Genomic DNA, 19,368 nt, shown 5'->3' on the forward strand with positions numbered 1-19,368 from the left:
AAAAATAAAATTGATATTTGGAAAGTCCTATTATGAAGTATTGCTTGGCATATTGCATGACAGAAATGTGATCGTGTCTATTTCCATATCATTGACATGATGATGGAATCATAGAATCACTGTCAAGTTCAGCTTTGAAGGTATGACTAAGAAACAGGAAAAGCAAACAGCTCGGTAGATAGGTTTACTTTTTTTCTTGCTAAGATGATTCTTTTTCCTGGATTTTCTAGTTCTGATGCTTATCTGGCAGCCCAGGCTTTCCTGATGAGGAATTTCCGTGGGAGGTTTGAAAAATACCTCATCCCATGCCTTGTTGCAAGTGGACATACTGATGAAAAGAAAGGCTCTGAAGGCCTAAGCTGCAGGTATTTACCATGAGATGTGTGTGATTCCTGAGAGCTCAGAAATCTGGGGGGCAAATAGTGGACATAGTGATTTTTTTCATTTTGGGGAGAAAATTTGTTTTCTGATCTTAATTACTTCATAGGTCAGTGGTAGGAAGTCATGCCTACAACCTACTAGCTGGATAAAAATTAAATGCATGAATATCAAAGCAGCTTAAAGAATAATTGTATGAAGAATTTAAGCCAGCTGTAGTTAATGTTTCTGCTTAGGCATACACAAAGAAGTCAGCCACCAAAAATTCTGCTTTGTTTTGTAATAGCAATTTAAAGATATCCTGTGACACAAACAATTAAGAACAGCTTTCTGGCAATGGTTTTTATTTCTGTATGATCCAAGAGCAAATATCTTCTTCCTATCTCTCTAGCCCTTACAACACCTTGTACTTGGAGTTGCACTGTCCAGCTGTAGCACCATCTGTTGTGGTCACTTCAGATAATGGAAAAAACACAGTCAGTTTTGGGGATGTTGCTATAGGTATGAAATTTGAATTCAAGTTTTAATTTTTTTCTGACATTCATTTCTTCTGATATAGTTTTGTATTTTCTTTTACATTGTTCAGTTGATTTTTCAAAGATGAGTACAGAAATTACCCCTATAGTAGGCACTTAGGAAGAAAACTAGGAGCCAGCTGAGGCATGTGAAGAGCAGACTTAATCCAGAAACCTGGAATCAGGAGCTCTGAGTGACTGTCCAAATCTGAGTGTGTTTTATGTATCAGCCACAGAAATGGAATGAATGTTTGGCCCAGGTAGAAACTCATCTAAACTGGAGGCATGTTGCTGCATAAGTGAGCATCATCACTTTTTGTAATGTTTTCATTCCTGCCAGGCCACAGAGTGACCAAGCACATCACAATACAGAATATCTGTCCAGAGAAGCTGGAAGTATCCTTCTTTGGAACCTGAAAGGTCATCTGCCACTCAGCTTCTCTTTAATTTGAGTCTTTATCTGTAGGATCTGTTTGACACTAAAGCAAGGAGGAGGTAGCAGGTTTCAGACCTTCCAGAGAGAGGCTGTAGGTGATGTGAAGAATATATTGGATGAGCTCAGGTCACCCATTGGAAAGCAGATTCCACTCCAGCCTTTTAACTGGAAACACTGCTGCAAAGAGCCAAACTTGAGAAGCACTTAACCACATTCTAAGGAGTGTCAGGTAATGATGACAAAGCCAGTTTCAATTCAGTATAAAGTATGTGTGAAACAGAACCAACAATTCAGTTTTTGCAAAGTGCTTCTCTAAAGTTTTGAATATGTTGTAAAAAGAATCTACTGCACTGGCTCATCTGGGATAAGTCATGTGGGATAATACAGGAGAAGGCATGTCAGGGATCTTAGGGTGTTAGTGAGCCATTCCAGGCAAAATCTGAACATCAGTCCATGTAGAGATCTTATTAACTGTAAAAGGATCTTGCAGCTATTGGGATTCTGTGGAAAAAGAAATAATTGGATTAGTTCTTTTCTCTCGGTTATTCACCTCTGAGAAAGTTCGTAGATGGTTGGTTTATACATCTTTGATCTGAACAATGATAAGAGTCTGTTCTTACATTTTCCCCCCATTGTTGTTTATAAACTTCTTTCCTTAAACTGCACTGTACTAGCTAAAATTCTCAGTTCTGAACCCCAATGGTCCCTTCCTGTTGCTCAGACCAGTTCGAATGCTTGAGCCAGGTGAAGCAAAAACATTCATCATCTGCTTTACTCCAGATGGGAATAAATGGGTGAGTAAGAGAGACACCAATTATATGGGAAAAAGAGGAGAGGTGGTGAGCTGTAATGGGCTGTGTAACACAGACATATTACTGACCAGAATGAGGTTGGATATTAATAAAAACTTTTTGCCTGTGCATAGCCCCTCCCAGCATTTGGGTCTTTGTGCACTAAATCCAGAAGTTTGGCAGTAAGGGCCCATGTTACCCTTCAGCACAGGAGCTAACACAGACATCCTCTTGGCAGTTTTTTGAAACACTGGACATCTGGACAGCAAAAACCAACCTGACTCTGAGTGTCACTGGGCAGGGGATGCCAGCATCCATGGTGTGCTCTGTGGGAGAAGTCCTTGACATGGGATATGTCATAGCCAGAGAGAAAGGGACATCCATATTCCAGGTAAAACCCTCTGTGCTGAACCAGAAAACATATCAACAACTTCTGTGAGGAGGAGGAGGAGGGAGTCGTGTAGTTTCTAGTCTGGCAGAATGTAAGGCTGAGTGGGAAACTGCAGACAAAAGAAGAGAGCTTTCAAAGCATGTCTGGCAGAGTGTGATTTGATGCTGAGACAGTTTTGGGCCAAAGGTAACAAAGCTGTGTAGTGAGGATCTTGTTTGCTACTTCTGTCCTGCCTGCAGCATATACAAACAAAAAGAGATCCAGTTCATTCTGTAAAAGAGAAATGTCCTGTGTGATGTTTTCCATAGATTTAGCTAGGATGCAGAGGGGTGTGAAGTCAGAAATGGCTTTGCTTTTACCAGCATTAGAAACATTTCCCCTCTTTCTGTGTTCCTCCATTACTGTTATCACACTTGAGGCAGCAAAATAAATTCAGACAGTTCACAAAATATGGATCCTACAGGCTTGGCAACCTGTTTTCCTAATGGGAATGCTGTTGTGTGATTAATGCCATCAGATACAGAACACGTGCATGGTGACCCTGAAATTCTCTCTAGAACTGGATTTATTTTCATCAAGGGATGAAGATCAGCAGAGAATCCCATCCTTTATCAGCTCTGCTTTGCAAGGAATTGAGCTTGTTGGTAAACTTTTTTTTCTCTTCCTTGTCCTTTTGTTCAAGACTCCTGGAGTATAAAGCAGCAACTTTGTCCTGTTAGATCCACACAACTGTGAAAACCTGGAGCATCACATCGCTGAAATTAAAAGCAATTTTCTTTCCTTAGTAGGAGCCATATTAATTCTTTCTGTGTGGGTAGCTGTAAATTTATGGAACCTGAGCAAATATCCACAAGTAAGGAGATGGTAGTGTTTGAATCTAAATAAGCACACTCAAGCAATTGACTATTAAAGATTACATTTAGGGATGTCCATCTCTGTAGAGACACATTAGGATATAGGAAGGGTTTGGTGATGCTCTAGAGATGAATACATTAAACGGGTAAATGGATTTATCTGGTATTTCTAACACCCTTTTCTGCTCCAAAACCATGTATCAGGTCTTATTTATTTGCTGTTCCAACAGAAATTAAATTGCTGTAAAATATATGAAGTAGTAAAACAAAGCTATCCTCCTTTCTTATTTATATCCTCATTTGTATTTACCAGGAACACAGCACTATAATGACTTAAGTGCATTCAGCATCTTCCCATCAGAAGGAGAAATTGTTGCTGGGGAGACTCAGGAATGTGTTGTTACTTTCAGTCCTGATCGTGAAAGTCTGTACTATTCTGCCTGTGTCAGGGTTGTGCTCTTTGGCAAGGTAAGACAATCAAGATACCTGAATTATAAAACCTAAGTCCAAATATGAGCTATAGTGATTTATATTTTTTTTTAATCAATACGGGTCTTCGTAAGAGTTTCAAATAATTATATCTAGTGGACAGCATTTGCAGGCAGAAACATTCTCTTTATTAGATTAACTGATGTAGGTAGGACATGGACAGTTTGAGCCCCTCTGACCTTTTTTCAGATTTTAAATATTCAGTTGTTAATTCATACCAAGACTTGGGATTCAGTCCTGTCTTCTGCCCAGCTGCCTGCAGTGTGTGTGTGAGCAGTGCTGGGAGGCAGTGTGCTGCTGAGCACAGCTCCAAGTGTGTGTTCTCTGCAAGGAGCATTCCCTGGCAGTGGAGAGCAGAGCTACACCTGCACCCAGCGAGCTGCCAGGTGCACTGTGCACCAGGAAGCTGCTTCTGCAGTCACTCAGCATGAGGAAGGAGGTTTCCATCTGCAGAGCAGCAGCTGAGCTCAGATGGAGCCCAAGTCAGGAGGTACAGGCTGGCAGCACAGCAGGTGGCTTTGTGCAGCCTTCCAAAAGAGACTGACCAAAAAATTAATGAAGAGTGCCAACTAATGACCATCAGCAGGCACTGCAAGGAGAGCAGGAACGCACTGAGCACAGGTGAAAACTCTTTCTCTCCCTGCAAGTTGTGGATCTCCAGATTATCTTTGGAATAGTGGCCAAGAATGCAAGATGGAATAAGCTGGAGACTGGTCCTAGTCCACAAAATCTAGCCAAATTTGGCAGAGAGAAGTTTTACCTCTTTCAGTGGCTTTAGTACAGTTTGTCAGTGCCCTCCTGAGGCACTTCACCCAAGAATAAAAGGTTGTTTAAAACAGAGTAGACAAGACAAGGGGAGGGTGAAGGATTCTAGCATCAGAGTACAAGGCTCTTATCATTTATAGAGGCAGATGATGTAATAATTTCTGTGCAACTGGTGCTGTTGTGTCAGTATTCCTGTAACATCAGTACTTGGGCTGTAACCTGCATTTGGGGCATTCTGTTCTTCTCTAGGAAGTGGTCCATGTGTTCCACCTGAAGGGTGCAGCAATAGATCACCCCATGTTTGTGGAAGGGGGGATTCCCCTGGATGTGCCCATCCAGTCCTTGGCTGAGGCATTACCTGTGTCACTGCAGGAAGCAGGAAAAGGTAATGTGCTACCACCTGCACTTTGCTACAAAACAGTGAGCAAGAAGTGATAAATATTTAAAAATTACTGTCTGCAGTTCCAAATTGTGCAGAACTTACTTTGGCTTAATTTTTCACTAACTCTGTGTGAAGGATCTCCTTTTCTGTGCCAGCTCATGAACATGCCATAACATGGCTTTGTTTTGAACCACCCTGCTGTAATTTATGGTTGTTCCAAACTGGTAATTGCTCTGCTCTGACTGTCTCAAAGTTTACTTCATCCATATTTGTTTAGAGCTACAAGGACCACCAGTGAAGTCCATTCTCCTTGCTCTGGAATACATGGTTGGAAATAATTCTCCAGTGCCAGCAGTGACAGAGCTGAAAGTTGGAGCTATACAGTCAGCTCAGTTTCCATCTAAGAAGGTAAAGAAAATTGAAAGTACAGGTTTTTTTGTCAGATGCTGTAAGGAATACTGAGGTGTACAAATGGCTACTAGCTCTTTCTGTCAAGAATTCAGCCTCTAAAAAATAGGTCTTTGGTTCTGATAACTTTACCCTATGAAAGTATCAGTTTGAAACAGTAAGATCCTTTTTCAGAGGGTAATATTAGGAACTAGTATTATCATATTAAGCCAGCAACAAAATTATTTAGCAGTTTCCTGAAATACAGAAGTTAGAGCACAGAGCTGAGTTACAGGCCTGATCCTGTTGTTTCAGGATGCAACGTTGCAATGTTTTGTGCCAGCCTGACACAAGGCACAAGATGGAGACTTGCAGTTTGAAAGGGCAGAGGCAGTGTGTCCATCCCCAGGCTGGCAGTGCAGCCCCTGAGGAGCAGTCACGGTGTCTGCAGGAGCAGCAGGGCTGTAACCAGGGCGTCTTGGGGTTTCCCTCCCAGCCGGTGAAGTTCACTCTGGACGGACTCCCTCTCCTGCGGAAGAAAGGATTCTCGGTTGAGCCCGGGAAGGGATCCTTGAAGCCCGGGGAAGTCAAACGCATCGGTGTTTCTTGGGTGCCACCTGCTGACTGTCCCGTAAGTCACAGTCACTGCTTCCACGCGGGTGCGTGGCAGCTGTTCCAGCGCCTTGCAGGAGCAAGACAAAAGCTGATCTTGAAGATGTCAGCAGCACAGGCTGCTTTGACACTTCAGGATGACAGAACACATGTCGTTACCAAAGGGAGTACAGGCTGGTATAAACACTGATAGGAGAATAAAAGCCAGGAAGAATATGTGTGATTTGGAGGCTTGCTGCCACCAGGGACTTCCACTTGTCTGTGTGATGAAAAGAACAAGCATTAGTCACTTGATTTGTACAGAACTCTGAATTGCTAACTTCTTACAGGTCGCTGCATTATCTAGCACAAAAAAAAAGGCCAAAATGCTGCTGCTGTTAAAAGACACAGCTCTGGTCACACTGAAGTGAGCTTTTTAATGTCCCCTCTGCAAGAAAACCTGCAGTCCTGCTGACACAGAACTAAGTTTAGATGGGTCATTCTTCTACAGTGCTCACATTCCTTTTGGCTGAGGGCTGCCTTTCCTTTGCTATATCCCTGGAAGTCAGAGGGGCCCTTTTGATTTTCTACTGTAAGAGCTGCTTTGTGAACCCTGTTTCCGTCTGCTTCTGCCTCTGGGTATTGCAGAGCCCAGGTATGAGGTCCCACATCTCTGCAGGGCTGTGACTGCCCTTCCTGATTCATCTTGGGCATTTGTGAAGACTGAAAGAATTTACTCCCCTGCTTTTTTGTTGTGAGCTGTGTGTGGGATGGCAGAATGAGTTGCTTGTTCCAAAAGTAAAAGATTGCTGCTATCATGTGCAGAAAGAAGGCAGCAGAGTTCCTGGCATGATTGTATCAGGGTGACATCGTGCCTCTTGGTAACCACTGGTGGTTACACAAGGTTGAACACCAACTCGTGGCCAACAGGGTGCATGTCTTTCCTAATCCTTGCTGCAGTGTAATCTGTTGCTGCTGTGCCCAGTTGTCATGGTTGTAACGTGGTGATGATGTCTGTAGCACTCTGGAGTGCTTAGTCACTGCTACTTTACTTACTGCAGTATGAGACTGCCTGGAAACATAAAAGAGCCAGTGCAGGGGGAAAAGAGAGGTGATGTGTAGCTGTAGCTGGTACAGCTTACAACTCAGATGTAAAGTTCATAGTTTAGAACTTGATCAACTCGTCTCTTTTATGTACAAAAAAGCATTTGTCTGGTTTTATGTGTGGATTTTTTGTAGGTTGATGAACCTCTGCTTGTGACAGCCCTCCTGACCCTACAAGGTGTTGTTAAGGAATCTTATCAAATCCTCTTCATGGCAAAAGTTGTGTCTGCACATGATCCCACTGAGTGAGAGACCCAATGGAAGGGAAGATGGAGGCTGAGACATGGAAAGACTTTGAGATTGTTGCAAATATCTGAGAGTAGCAGGGAAGTGGGGAGGAAGGAGACCTGTACTATTTCTGCTTTTTTCCCCAGGTAATTCTATGTAGGCTCTGGTTCTGCTAAGTTCATTTTCAAGCTGGCTCTAATAATAATCTTGTGGTAGAAGAAAGAAATGAGGCATCAGTGTCTTCCAAAGGTGGACATTCCCACAGGAATATCTTTTTACACCTACATAGGTGAGTTTCAAACAATGTATCTTTTTCCAGTTTCAGATGTATTTTGAAAATCCTTGGGGGTTCCCCTCTTAAGACTGGAATAAAGCTTCTTATCAGTCTCCTTCAGGTTGTGTGTGCAGCCATTTTTACAATGCACTGTGAAATCTTCCTGATGACACATGGTGAAGGAGGAAATAGTGACCATGCTGTTCAGTGAATCACAGGATATGGTTAGGCACTTGCCATTGGTTGTGGCTATCCAGGAACTTTGGTTTTTTACATTTGTTTTCCTCTGAATTCCAATGAAGAACAGATTTCTGCCTTTTCCTGGGAAAGCAGGAGTGCTTCTGTCAGGAAGCAGTAGTTTGTTCAGGGAAGAGCAACAGAGGAACTACACTATGGAGGAGAATGAAAGGACCAGGAACTTAGCAGACATGTAGAAACATGGATAATGTTCTAAATCTTGTATCACAGTCTTTCTTGCATCACAGTCATCTGTAGCAAAACCCCCTCAGCACCCTCCAAAGGCAAATTGCCATTAAACCCTGTGTAGCTATTAAAATTGTTTATTTGGATTACGCAGTAAGAGAAATAGGAGTGGATATTTGAAAATATCCCTAAGGTGAAATGTGTTGAGTTAGCTGCACTGCAGGAAAAAGGCAGTAAAGTGATTGCCACAAGAAATATTTTATTCTCTTTCCCCCTTTTATCAAGGAAGTTTGTGTAATTGATAGAGAGAGGTTCCTTGTTTTCCCAAAGCCTCTGTTTGATCCATTCAGAGCTGTTCTCATTTAATAGTGGATCAAGTGGCTGCGAAGTCACTTAACTCTTCAGCCTAAAGCACTACAGATGCCGAAGCAATAAACAGAGGGGATGGGAGGAGACAGGAGCTGGAGGGGGTGGCAGTGCTGGCCAGAGACAGCTCTGCCTTCACCACAGAGCTGCTGAGTATTCCTGCGGGCACAGCTGGGGCACTTGGGTTGAAGCTGAGGACAAAGAAGTTGGTGTGCGGATTCTCTTCCAGCCCTTGAAGCCCTAAAAGGGAGATTAAATATCGCTACATAAAATGAAACTGTTGCAGACAACACTGCACAGTTGAGAGTTTACCTAAGGTAAGGAAAAGCAAGGAAGGGACACAGTCTCAAAGACCCGTAAGAATTTTGGGGCAGCTCTGGATGCAGCCAGTCAGTACCCAGTAAGCAGTGTTGAATCAGTGCATTCAGAAAGCACAGCTGGTTACAGACAGCAGCTGTCATTGACTGGCTGGAGGTAAGCAAAGCAGCTAACCCACTTCTAACTGCATCCTTTGGACCTGATCTTGAAAACTCCTATGAATAATTTCACAGACTTGAAGTGAGCATAAGGTTCTGGGTTTCACTGGTCAAAGTTTCCATGCTTAAAGCTAACTGTGTTTTCCTTCTCTCCAGAGGGGAGTGCTGAACCATGATAATAAGAATAGGTTACTATTTCTGGAGTACTGAAAATAAAGAAAACTCTGCTTGCAATACACCAGCTGACATTCTGTAAAGCACTTATGAAAATCTGCACGTTTTTAATTCTCTTTCATGAGAGGGGGAAAAAAACCAAAAACCTGTTACTTTATGTCAGGCTTCAAAAGAAATCATATTTGATTTCTTGGGGGCATAATGGCTGATTCTGGCAAGGTTGGGGTTTACTCACTGATTAGACTGGTTTTGTTCTTTAGCACATGTTGTTCAATGTGCCCAGCTCTTGCATGAAGCAATACTTGAGCAATGAGAGACAAGCTGATGTAAAAGGAAAAAACAAATTGCCTGCTGTGGGAAAGCAGATCCATTGTAAAGCTTGACACAGGCAAGCAGGCTGTGCTGCTTCATTTCCAATGCAACTGTAACTTAAAAGTAAAAGCACAGTTACTTTTGCTGCAAAATGTAGCCCTAGGATGTTTCACCATCATTCAAGTGAGAATCAGCACATTCCACTGGGGAGTGGAAAAAAGTGGGAGCCTTTCCAGAAACAAACAACTAATCCTCTGATACATTTACTGCCGTTCTTGGGCTTGATTTAGCATTTAAATGAAGTTTACCAATCTACAGGAGAGTGGATTAAATAGTTTTCCCTTACTAGACATCTGACAGAGCTTGTTTCCTTGGCTAAGATGACTAAAGGGGAAAAGTCAGCACCCTGTGGCATCTGTTTGCTGTTTCATTGCTGGGACTCCTCACTTGCCTAAAACTCCTTCCTTATATATGTGGATGTTGAGCAAGCAAGCCCAGGATTCAATAACAGATCTGACTTCTATAAGAGAATGAACAAAAATAATTCCATTTAGATTCATATAGATTTTGCTATATTTTTAACTGGTACTGAGCCTCTTCAGAATCTTCAATGCAAATTTGTAATTATCTGAGATACACACTGCCAGGCTACTGAAAATGTAAGAGTGCTGTGTGGATGCTCCTATCTAAACAATTGTTATGTTTACGGTGTATGGGAATAGCTTCTTGATCTTTTTCCAGTACAGGAAAGAGAATATTGACTGACATGACTGACTACTGGGAACAGTTCTCCTGCTAATTTTGGAATACCAAGCTGGACTAGAAACAGGGGGTTTGTAGGTAATTCCTTTAGGACAGGGCTGAGCATGCTGCTGCATTTACTTGCATGGCTTAATGCCAAGTTCACAACTACCAGAAACTCAATACATCAGCTCCAGACTTTATGCAAGTTAATTCTTAAGGAAGCAAAAAAATCCTGTTCAGTACTGTGCTTCCAAAGCAGGCCATCAACAGTTGGTATTACAATTGGTATTAAACCCTGTGATCTGATGTTTATGTTTCCATGTTTTAGGACTCCAGTAGGGATGGAGACCTTACTGTGAGGACAATACAGAAAATGTAACCTCAGAAATGTATTGAGGTTTCCCAGAAGCTCAAGTATTCTGCTCCTCTAACCACACTTCTGGACATTATGCTGTCAGACTGGTTTGCAGCTGTGAGCACTCTTGGGTCACTGGGGCACAAGCTCTTGTGCTTTCAGAGTAGGATCCAAATGTTTCTTGGCTCTGATGCAGTTCTGGTTTATTCAGAAAGTGATTCACATCTGTGTATGATCGTTAGAATCCTTATCCACTGATTTCTAGGACAGGAAGGATGTGAATAAATACTCATGTCATACACACATCTCATTAATCCATCTTATGCTTATCTAGTGACCTCAGGGATTGCTCCACAATGACTTTTCCTAAATGAGCAATGGCCCCATGACCCTGAGCAGTCCTGGAGGACAATACCTGTCAGAAATGCCTCCTGTCATTACTGAGCCTTCAAACAATGGTTTTGACCCTTATGGTGTGAAAGTAGTGAATCTCATCTGGAGAATGGTCTGTCCACCCTGGTGTGTCCAACCTGCTGTGTCCACTGGTGCTCCCAACAGCATGATTGTCCAGGTGCACTGGAGCCTCTCTCTGCTGCTTTGCCATGTAACTCATCTCTGCTACAGTAGAGCTCTGAAGGTGTCCAACTTTAAGTTGCTGTCTACTTTGAAGCAGAAATAATCTTTGCCTATTTAAATGGTTGATACAGTTGAACTAGGTCTTGACAGTAAGACTTCTGTAACTTGTAGCAAGTCCTAACTGCTAAAGAGGTTCGGGAAGCTTTTTAACACTATGGGCTAAAAAAAAACCTCTTAAAATAACTCAACTTCACCCTGAAGAGAACTGCAGGAAAGCTGTTACTTAGAGATTGGTCAAACTGCTATAATGATCAGTTTAATCACAGCACAGAAACATTTTTCCATGAAGGTCCTGCTGAAGAGCATCAGCACTAGGGGCTGAGGGTGATGACATGCAAAATAACCATAAAACATCATGCTGATATTCTACCTGAATTTACATTTGAAATGTTGGACCTAGTTAAATTATTTCGGAGCAAAACGATCTTCAGAGAGGAGTCGACACCTTTTGTTCATGCCCCAGGTGTTTTCACAAGACTATTTTTAACAAGGGAAATTATCTTCTTTTCCAAACCTTTGCTTCATTCTGATGTTTTTCATACCTAGTTCCCTTTCTCCTCCCACACCTCTCCGCCGCTGCAGAGGCACCAGCTGCGTGTCCCGCTGCGAACACACCTTCTCGGTTATCTTAACAACAGCACGGAGGAGCGGTACCGATCCGCTCTAGGAGCTGAGCGCCGGCTTCTTTCCACGCTGACTCCCGCTGTGCCTCCTCCCTGTCCCCATGGCCCCCGGGAAGCCTTGGGGGCGAGGGGCAGAGGGGCTGCCGGGCAGGGCTCTGCCGGGCTCTGCCCCCCCCGGCCCCTCCGATGGCAGCGGGAGGGCCGAAGGGGTCTGTGGGGCCGTGCCCGGCGCTCGCCCCCGCCGGGACGCGCTGGGCGATGCCTGCGCTGGGTCACGGCACCCGCGTGATAACCGGGGGTTATTTATTGAGCTGCCCCCGGCGGAGGCGGCCCCAGGCTCGGGGTGCGGCCTCGGGTTCCCCTCGGCTCGGCCGCTCCGTCCCGACCGCTCGTCCTTGAGGAGGCTCCGGCTGCTGCGGTCGCCCCGCTCCGGCGGGATCGGCGGAACCGGCGGCGGATGCTGCAGAGGAGGGAGGTGGTGCTGCTCCTCCGGCCCCCCCCGGGCTGGTTCCTGACCTGCCCCTTCCCTTGGCAGTGCTCTGCGCTTCTGGGAAAACTGCAACAGCTCTGGTCAGTGAGTAATCACCAATTTTCAAATCTCTGTTACCAAACCTGCACCCACCGTGATTGAGTGACGTTATCGGAGCAGAACCATGACTTTCTGGCGGCCATCCCTTCCTGACACTTTTTTCTATCCCCAAGATCATTACCAGTGACCAATTTGCCTTGGCTGGCCGTGCTTTGTAGACTAAGGTGAATGACCCTCTCTTTCAAAACGACTCTGAAGTGGCACCTTCTGAAAAAAGATTCTCTTCTAGGGCCAAAAGGATTGTTCAGCAACGTGAAATCCATTGCAGGGTGTAGTGGTACCTGCACTCCTGAAAGCTAGTAGAAGCTCTTCTCTTTTTTTTTTTTTTTTATTTTTATTTATTTATTTATTTATTTTATGCTGTAAGTAAATTTAAAAAAAAAAAGAAAACAAAAAACAACCAAATCCCAAACTTTTCTTGTTGTACCAGAGCTATGAAGAGTAATTTTAAAATAAGTGGGAGAAGCAGGCAGTTATCTTAAGCTGCAACTCCAGAGAGGTACACGGTATTAGTACCTCATTTTGGTTAGCTTTAAATAATTGATTCCTTTTTTGAGAATCCTGTGTGTGCAGTTCTTGCTCCTAAGCAGCAGTTAAGTAACACTTTTGTGGTACTTTGTAGCCTCAGAAGCCAACTTTTACAGTGGGATCATTTGCATGTTGTCAGCCAGAGTAATTTCACCAGGAGAACAGTCCTCTGAAACTAAATTTAAAGGGGTTTTGCTCCACATTCTTATTGTTTTCCCCTTTTCACCTCAGAAATTGCGTGACATTAATTCCCTGTCATATATTCTCTGCTTGACTGTAGATACTTAAATCAGTGAATCATCTGCCTTCCTTCACAGATGCCCTCAGAACATGTCTAATTGGACAAGTCTGTGGTACGTCTGGTGAGTTTATTATTAATCTTACTAGCCCAGAATAATTGGAAAGTTATTATGAGCAGTAATTGTAGTAAGGTAATGGAAATGCTCTTCTGAGACAGGCCAGAGGAAAGGGTTTCTCCTTGGCTTTATGAAACTTCCAGTGGAATATATTACAGCTGAGAGCAGGGGGAGATAAGGTGTCAGGCAGGGTACAGCATTCGTCTGGGGATGTGTCATCTTTCCTTTCCCAGCACACTCTGCTCTGACTGCAGGGCTTGTTTGTTTTTCCTAAATGGACAACTCAGCTGCCACTATGCTCAGCAGCACAGCACTGGAGGAACGTCTCACTGCCAAGCTCCAGCCAGGCAGTGTGTTCTTACAGTTTTCAGCTGCCTCGAAGTGTTTTTCTAACACGAGAATTGGCAAGAAAACGCAAGAAATGTTTTGAACTTTGAGGCCCTCATATCCAACCTTTATCTTGAGTGTTGTCCGTGTGTATCTGACTGTCATACCAACAGAAATATGTTCTTGTTAAAATGAAGCAAACAGGTATTAAAGAAATGCTTGTTTTGGAATCAAGATTCTTATGGGCAAGTTAAAAAAAAAAATAAAAATTGAATGCTACTGAGGCCATTTCTGTACATATTTGGAGTGGAATATAATCCTAACTAGAAGTTCAGGAGCATGATCTGTCAGTAATTCCTGTCGAGATACTTCACCCTTGCTCTTGGACCTACTTTTCAGGGGTTTCAAGCATTTTATCATTACCTCATCTTCTCAGGATGTCTTATTGCTCACAAGAATCTCATGAGAAGAGTGGATTCATTTGAGAAATTGAGGGGTAGGAAAGTTGTTTCACCTGAGAGCAAAACCTGCAACAATAGCACATTGACCTAGGTACACTTCTTAAATAATAAGTTTCATTAAACAGTATCTAGAGATAGAATTATGATTTCAAGAAATACAGCAAAATATTATTTCTGTGCTTATTTATAAATACAAATCCTAGATTTTTGAATGGTTGTACTTGTATTTCCCTCTGAGTTGTTGAAAGTGTTGAAAGTGGAGCCATTCACACTGCATAAAACCTGAAAATACAACCCAAGACCATTAACCTGATGACATCTGTGAGCCAGAGGGGACTGTACCAATGGTGATCAGGACTTTAACTTTCTCCCTCCTGCCCTAAGGTTAATCTTGCTGACTGTGTTCCTGCTCCTGCTCTGTGGGATTGCAGCAAGCTGCATCAAAATCTGCTGCTGGAAGAAGAGGCCTCCAGTGGAGACCTTCCCCAGGCACCCTTATGATATTGCTGTTGACAGTGACAGCACTGCCCACAGCACAGTGACCTGTAAGTATGCTCTGGGAAGCAGCTCTTCAACTGAATGAAACAGCCTCTGTTCCAACATACCTGTGTCAGGTATATCACAGTAATTACTGGGTGGAGATCTGCAGAGACATTTTCTCTTCCATTTTCTTTTAAAGAATGTACAGATTCCATCAAGGGTAATTCTATATTGATAGCTTTTTAGTATGTAGTGCCTATATCCTGACAGCACAAAAATAAGTCCATAATTTCTTGGAGAAAAGCAGGATTAACTCTTTACACGTCAGCATTCAATGCAGGTGTTTAACTCTCTCCTTTAATATCTTTTCTTCACAGCATACAGCTCATGGCAGTACCCTCTAAGTGTCATTCCTTCAATATTTGTGGATATGGACAAGAACACTGTGTCCCTTCCAGCTTACAGTCTCTATGCAGTGGAATTGCCACCTTCTTATGATGAAGCTGTCCAAATGGGCAGACCACCTAATGAAGTAGCACAGATAAACCAGAAACACAATGACATCCCTGGACAGGTGACAGCTGGTGGGATGAATCCCACCCAGAATTCCCCTGATACAATCAACAGAGATCCAGCAACACAAGCAAGCTCGGAAAAATCAGAAGATGCAACACAAGAACAGCCACAGCTCTGACTCATTTCAGATGGGGAGTAAAGGAAGGGAAGGAGTGTAAGAGTTAAAGAAAACATGATGAGTTTGGGTTGTAGGCAGATTTGGATGGAGAAGTGTTTCCTCTCATGCCCTTGCAATGATCTGTCAATTAGAAGCAAAGTTTTCTGTGACTCTTAAAATCTCCTGGTGAAGCTCCTCAAAGGATATGAAACACAGAAAAAGGGCAGCAGTTTAAAAATGTCCATAGAATGGAAGAAAAGTGCTTGTTCATCTTCTGATTAAAATATATATTCCTTGTGTCCAGCATATGAAAATGAAAAAGGTCAGGGGAATGTTGTCATCTTGGGAACACACACACAGAGTCACAACAGTACAAATGGCAAGTTGTTGTTCTGGAGCAGAAGCTTTCTAAGCTGGATTTGAAAGAGGAGTCCTAGCAAGTCCCACTGAGCAGCCTCTGTAGTTTCTCTTCTTTTGAGAGCATCAACTGCCCAGCAAATTGCTGCTTGATGGCACATGTTCCTTAAACTGAAGGAAGATGGCAAACAAGGACAGGAAAGTGTGCATGTTTTCCAACTAGAGACAGGGAATGAGACAGATGAGAAAAGAGATTTGTTTTTTTCATGGTTTGGTCATGTGACCTGAAGGGATTGGTTTTGAGGTGGTTTTTTTTTTTTTTTTTTTTTTAAACTTCTTTTCAAGATGAGCTATCTTGTGGGTGGGATCCTTTTGCTACTTATTTTTGCCTGTTACTGTACAAATTAGTCTCAAAGAGACACTTGCACACATGGTTAAGTATTACTAATGAGTTCTAATATTCATCAATATATCATCAAAGATGCCTTTATATTTCGTTATCTGCTCAGGTGTCAGGGTCTCAGCCAGAACAGAAAGCAAAAAATAAAAGGTTCCTGGCATCTTTGATGATGAGCTCAGTACTGTGCAGGATGAAACAAAGCATGCTCTAGCTGTGCCATCCAGAAGTTATAAATACAAACACCATAGCACAGGCTGGGCAATGGTCCAAAGAAATCACTCTTTAGGGATGACTCCTCATGAAGTACTGATAGCAGGGGTAACTGCTATGCAGCATTTTAAATCCAGGAGCTTGGATTGATTACAGTGGTCTCAGTCCAGACAAAAATATGAGGTATGAGAAGCCTTTTAAAAATGACAGCTCTTTCCCTTTCTTGGACCTCCCATATTCCAAATGGTATGAATTTTGTCCACTCCTGAGTAGTGATTTTCTTTGAATCCACTTCAGCAAGGTGCTAATTTGGCTACCTTTAAGAACATGAGCAATCTACAGGATGGTTCTTGCTGTGGGATTATCTACAGGATAAAAGCAGGAATAAAAGCATGAGCACTAGGTGCTATAAATGACTGCAACATCAGATGTGGAGTGTTAGGTCAGAGTGAGTGCTGACTGACCTTCTACCAACCAGAATATGACTTCATTTTTCCTGCAATGACTTTGGTAGCTGTGAAAAGGGGCCACCTTCTGCAAATATTTAAGTGTCTGTTACAAATAAACAGTAGAAGTAGTGGGCACAAAACCTTGCTCAGCTGCTAGAAGACTACACTCTGAAAACCTTAACACAAGAACTACCTATGAAATGAGCACTGCTGATATAAAATGAAGATCCCTCTGCCAGCCAACAGGACTGCATCTGGAATCTCTGCTGCACATTTGTGGTGTGTGAGCTGTTCATGAGTCCAGCCCCTAGAGAAGTGTTGGTTCTATATTTAACTTGCATGTAACCTACCATGAGGGTTGCAGGGAAAGATTCGTTTAACAAAGCTGCTTCTGCCCTGTCTCTTCTCTGTCATTTTTAATTATACTTCTGTTTTACTCTCTCCTCTGCCTTCTTTTTCTGTGTCAAGAGTTGGATGTCTCTAGCTGGAAGAGCAATACATGCTCAGCTCTGGGTGTCTCCAAGTCACAAATACAGCAGATGTATTTTTATTTATTGAGCTTTTCCACCAGGCTAGTACTCAGAAACAAATCCTGTGCCTTTCCAAATTAGTATCTGTTGGAGGGGAAGGGATGAGTGCTCACTCACTAGCAGAAATAGGAATATAAAATCAGGCAAATGAAAATTTAGTGGCCGACACAAGAGGGCAGTCCTTCACTTTTCGGTGTGTTGCATTATCTCACCGCTGGGCACAGCTTTGCAAGATCAATACAAAAGGTGCCTTGCTCCTGTCTTGCCAGCCCAGCCTGGCTAGAACTTCCCTGCAGTAATCTGTCTCTCCTGTCCTTCATTGCAGACTTCCACAAATCATTATTCCAGATGAAAAGTAACTGGGCTTGCCTCTTCTTTACAAAAGTACAGAGTAGGTAAAAAGGGAGTAAGTGACACTGCAGGAGCTGAGTTTCCCTGTGTATGTAGGCAGTAAGTGTCATTTGACACATCATACTGAATAAAACACTTAGTTTTTCCTCTGTCTTCCTATGCTGAAGGGCATAATCTGGTGTTTTCTCCCTGACACCTAAGGAAAGTTCCCATGTCTTGCCCAGGCTCTTGCCTTAGAACATGGCTCATCAATTGAAACATTAACTACTTGCCAAAATAAAGTAACCAGCCTGCAGGAACACAGAATTTTGCACATCAAAACCAGCTCAGTCTGCTCCTCACAATGTTTTCAAGTGATGTCTCAGCCCTTTATCAAAATCATGACTCCTTACAAAAAGCTGCTAATCAAAGATGCCCTGGCCCTCTGATTGGGAGGAGGCAGATTACTCCCACAACTGTTCATTATTTACATCTCTACTTAACAGGTTTCTTTGGCTTGATAGCATTGCAGAAGTCATATCCCTCCAGACAGAGAGATCACATGTAGGGAATTTACAAAATCTGTTTAAATTCCTGCAGCAAACAAAGAGCTTTCTTCCCATCTTGAGAATAGCTTATATTTGTGTAGAAAGTTCTGTTCATCAGTCCCTGTTGAATGTGGAGACACAGTGAGGGAAAAATGACCCCTAAATTAACTCATGTCAGAAAAGACAATTAAAAGGGAGGTCTCCTTAATCTTGATCTACACGAGCAACAGATTGGAAACACCGCTCCCATGTGCCTTGCATAACACTAAATACCAGGAAGGAGAATGGAAGAGAGTGCCCATGAGCACTTGGGCCTTTTCTGTTTAATTAGGCAAGCCAGAGGAAAACAGACTTTCTTGTTGTTAATGTCTATAAAAATGGGCTTAGTAGCCAGCTTCCACCTAGTGTGCAATTTTACACTGTGTGTAGGAAGAGGGCACCATGATATCCTGACACTACTGCATGGTAAGCTAAAATGAACTTCTTTGTTTTGCTTAAGTTCACTCCTACCTGATTATATCCCCACAAGCCTTGTAACATCTCTAAGGGAAAAGCCTCTCTCTGCAATTACCCAAAGTGCATTTTTAATTGTAATTTGAGTTGGGCACTGTTCAGCTTGTAATTTTTCTTCTCCTGTTGGTCCAAAATGATTGTTTTGCTAGTTTTCTTCTGCTGTTATTTGCTGGCTGTGTGAGAGAGCCTATGCTGGGGAGGTGTACTGCTGGAGAGGCTGGTGCTGACATCAGTGTCTGCAGCTCACAGCCTGTCTCTCTCCTCTCACACACACGCAAGCATCGTGAGCACTGTGCTCAGGAAAAAAAACACAGGCTTGGAAGTAAATTGCCTCAATAATTCATGTGCTTTATAGCCCAGAGAAAATTATACCTCGGCTCTGTCGTGAAATTCAGGTTGCAAATCCCTTTATAGCCAAGCTCATTAACAATGTAAGTGGTACCTCTAGAATGGCTTTTATAATCGGTGCATTATAATCTTTGCAGAGTATTAAGTGGTAAACCTGCAGCATCCAGAGTGAGGCATCAATAGGGTTTGGTGCTGTAAGAGTCAGAGAAAAAGCATTTCTTTTTCTGCTTTGCAGTTGCCTTTGTCTGCCTTGTTGCCCCCAAGTAGGTTAGAAGAAGGTTGGGTTTGTTTGGTTTTTAACTGCATTTCAGCCTGATCAGATGCAGTTTTTGAGGGAAAAGCATCAATGCTGTTGCCAGTACTGATGAGCAGGATGCTCAGACACATGAGCAAAACCTGCTCACTCATGGAACAAAAGAGCTCTCATAAAATCACTTTCCAGATTCTTGCTCTTGGCTGTCTCCTGGCTCTGATTCTAATCATCTTTACCTACAGAAACTACTTTTGCTAAGGGAGACATTTACTAATTTTGCTACAGATAGCAGAGGTTCTTTGCCCACAATGAAAATGCAAAC

At 42.8% G+C, this 19,368-nt stretch overlaps 3 protein-coding genes across 10 annotated transcripts in view; 2 read left to right on the forward strand and 1 right to left on the reverse strand.

Moving 5' to 3' along the window:
• Positions 1 to 7,690, forward strand: part of CFAP74 (cilia and flagella associated protein 74) — a 31,454-nt gene extending 23,764 nt beyond the window's left edge. The window contains exons 29-39 of the mRNA XM_030463585.1: positions 231 to 365; positions 770 to 879; positions 1,234 to 1,289; positions 2,004 to 2,123; positions 2,359 to 2,511; positions 3,029 to 3,155; positions 3,679 to 3,833; positions 4,869 to 5,004; positions 5,279 to 5,409; positions 5,885 to 6,019; positions 7,219 to 7,690. Of these exons, the coding sequence (XP_030319445.1) occupies positions 231 to 365; positions 770 to 879; positions 1,234 to 1,289; positions 2,004 to 2,123; positions 2,359 to 2,511; positions 3,029 to 3,155; positions 3,679 to 3,833; positions 4,869 to 5,004; positions 5,279 to 5,409; positions 5,885 to 6,019; positions 7,219 to 7,332 (1,372 nt within the window). The 3' untranslated portion in view covers positions 7,333 to 7,690. The remainder of the gene's footprint in view (positions 1 to 230; positions 366 to 769; positions 880 to 1,233; positions 1,290 to 2,003; positions 2,124 to 2,358; positions 2,512 to 3,028; positions 3,156 to 3,678; positions 3,834 to 4,868; positions 5,005 to 5,278; positions 5,410 to 5,884; positions 6,020 to 7,218) is intronic.
• The window catches only part of GABRD (gamma-aminobutyric acid type A receptor delta subunit), a 77,686-nt gene that overhangs the window by 46,469 nt on the left and 11,849 nt on the right, over positions 1 to 19,368 (reverse strand). The window lies entirely within an intron of this gene.
• TMEM52 (transmembrane protein 52) lies at positions 11,968 to 16,965 on the forward strand. 8 transcript variants are annotated; one of them, XM_030463603.1, is made up of 4 exons: positions 11,968 to 12,268; positions 13,129 to 13,164; positions 14,340 to 14,500; positions 14,813 to 16,965. In XM_030463603.1, the coding sequence occupies exons 2-4, from the start codon at positions 13,142 to 13,144 to the stop codon at positions 15,127 to 15,129; spliced, it is 501 nt and encodes a 166-aa protein (XP_030319463.1). In that variant the 5' UTR covers positions 11,968 to 12,268; positions 13,129 to 13,141; the 3' UTR covers positions 15,130 to 16,965. The 8 variants fall into 8 exon arrangements, with proteins under 8 accessions (XP_030319463.1, XP_030319462.1, XP_030319460.1 ...); XM_030463602.1 differs by having other exon boundaries at positions 11,968 to 12,264; positions 13,092 to 13,164; XM_030463600.1 differs by having other exon boundaries at positions 11,970 to 12,268; positions 13,092 to 13,173.

This window comes from Calypte anna, chromosome 21 (genome assembly GCF_003957555.1).
Source record: "Calypte anna isolate BGI_N300 chromosome 21, bCalAnn1_v1.p, whole genome shotgun sequence".
NCBI lineage: Eukaryota > Metazoa > Chordata > Aves > Apodiformes > Trochilidae > Calypte > Calypte anna.

What these genes read in the sequence shown, in the direction of transcription:
- TMEM52 (XM_030463595.1), top strand. Translation starts at nt 12,152, where the DNA reads ATGCTGCAGAGGAGGGAGGTGGTGCTGCTCCTCCGGCCCCCCCCGGGC. An exon ending in GGAAAACTGCAACAGCTCTG is followed by an intron (nt 12,265 to 14,339) that starts GTCAGTGAGTAA and finishes TCCTGCCCTAAG; the next exon opens with GTTAATCTTGCTGACTGTGT. An exon ending in TGCCCACAGCACAGTGACCT is followed by an intron (nt 14,501 to 14,812) that starts GTAAGTATGCTC and finishes TTTTCTTCACAG; the next exon opens with CATACAGCTCATGGCAGTAC.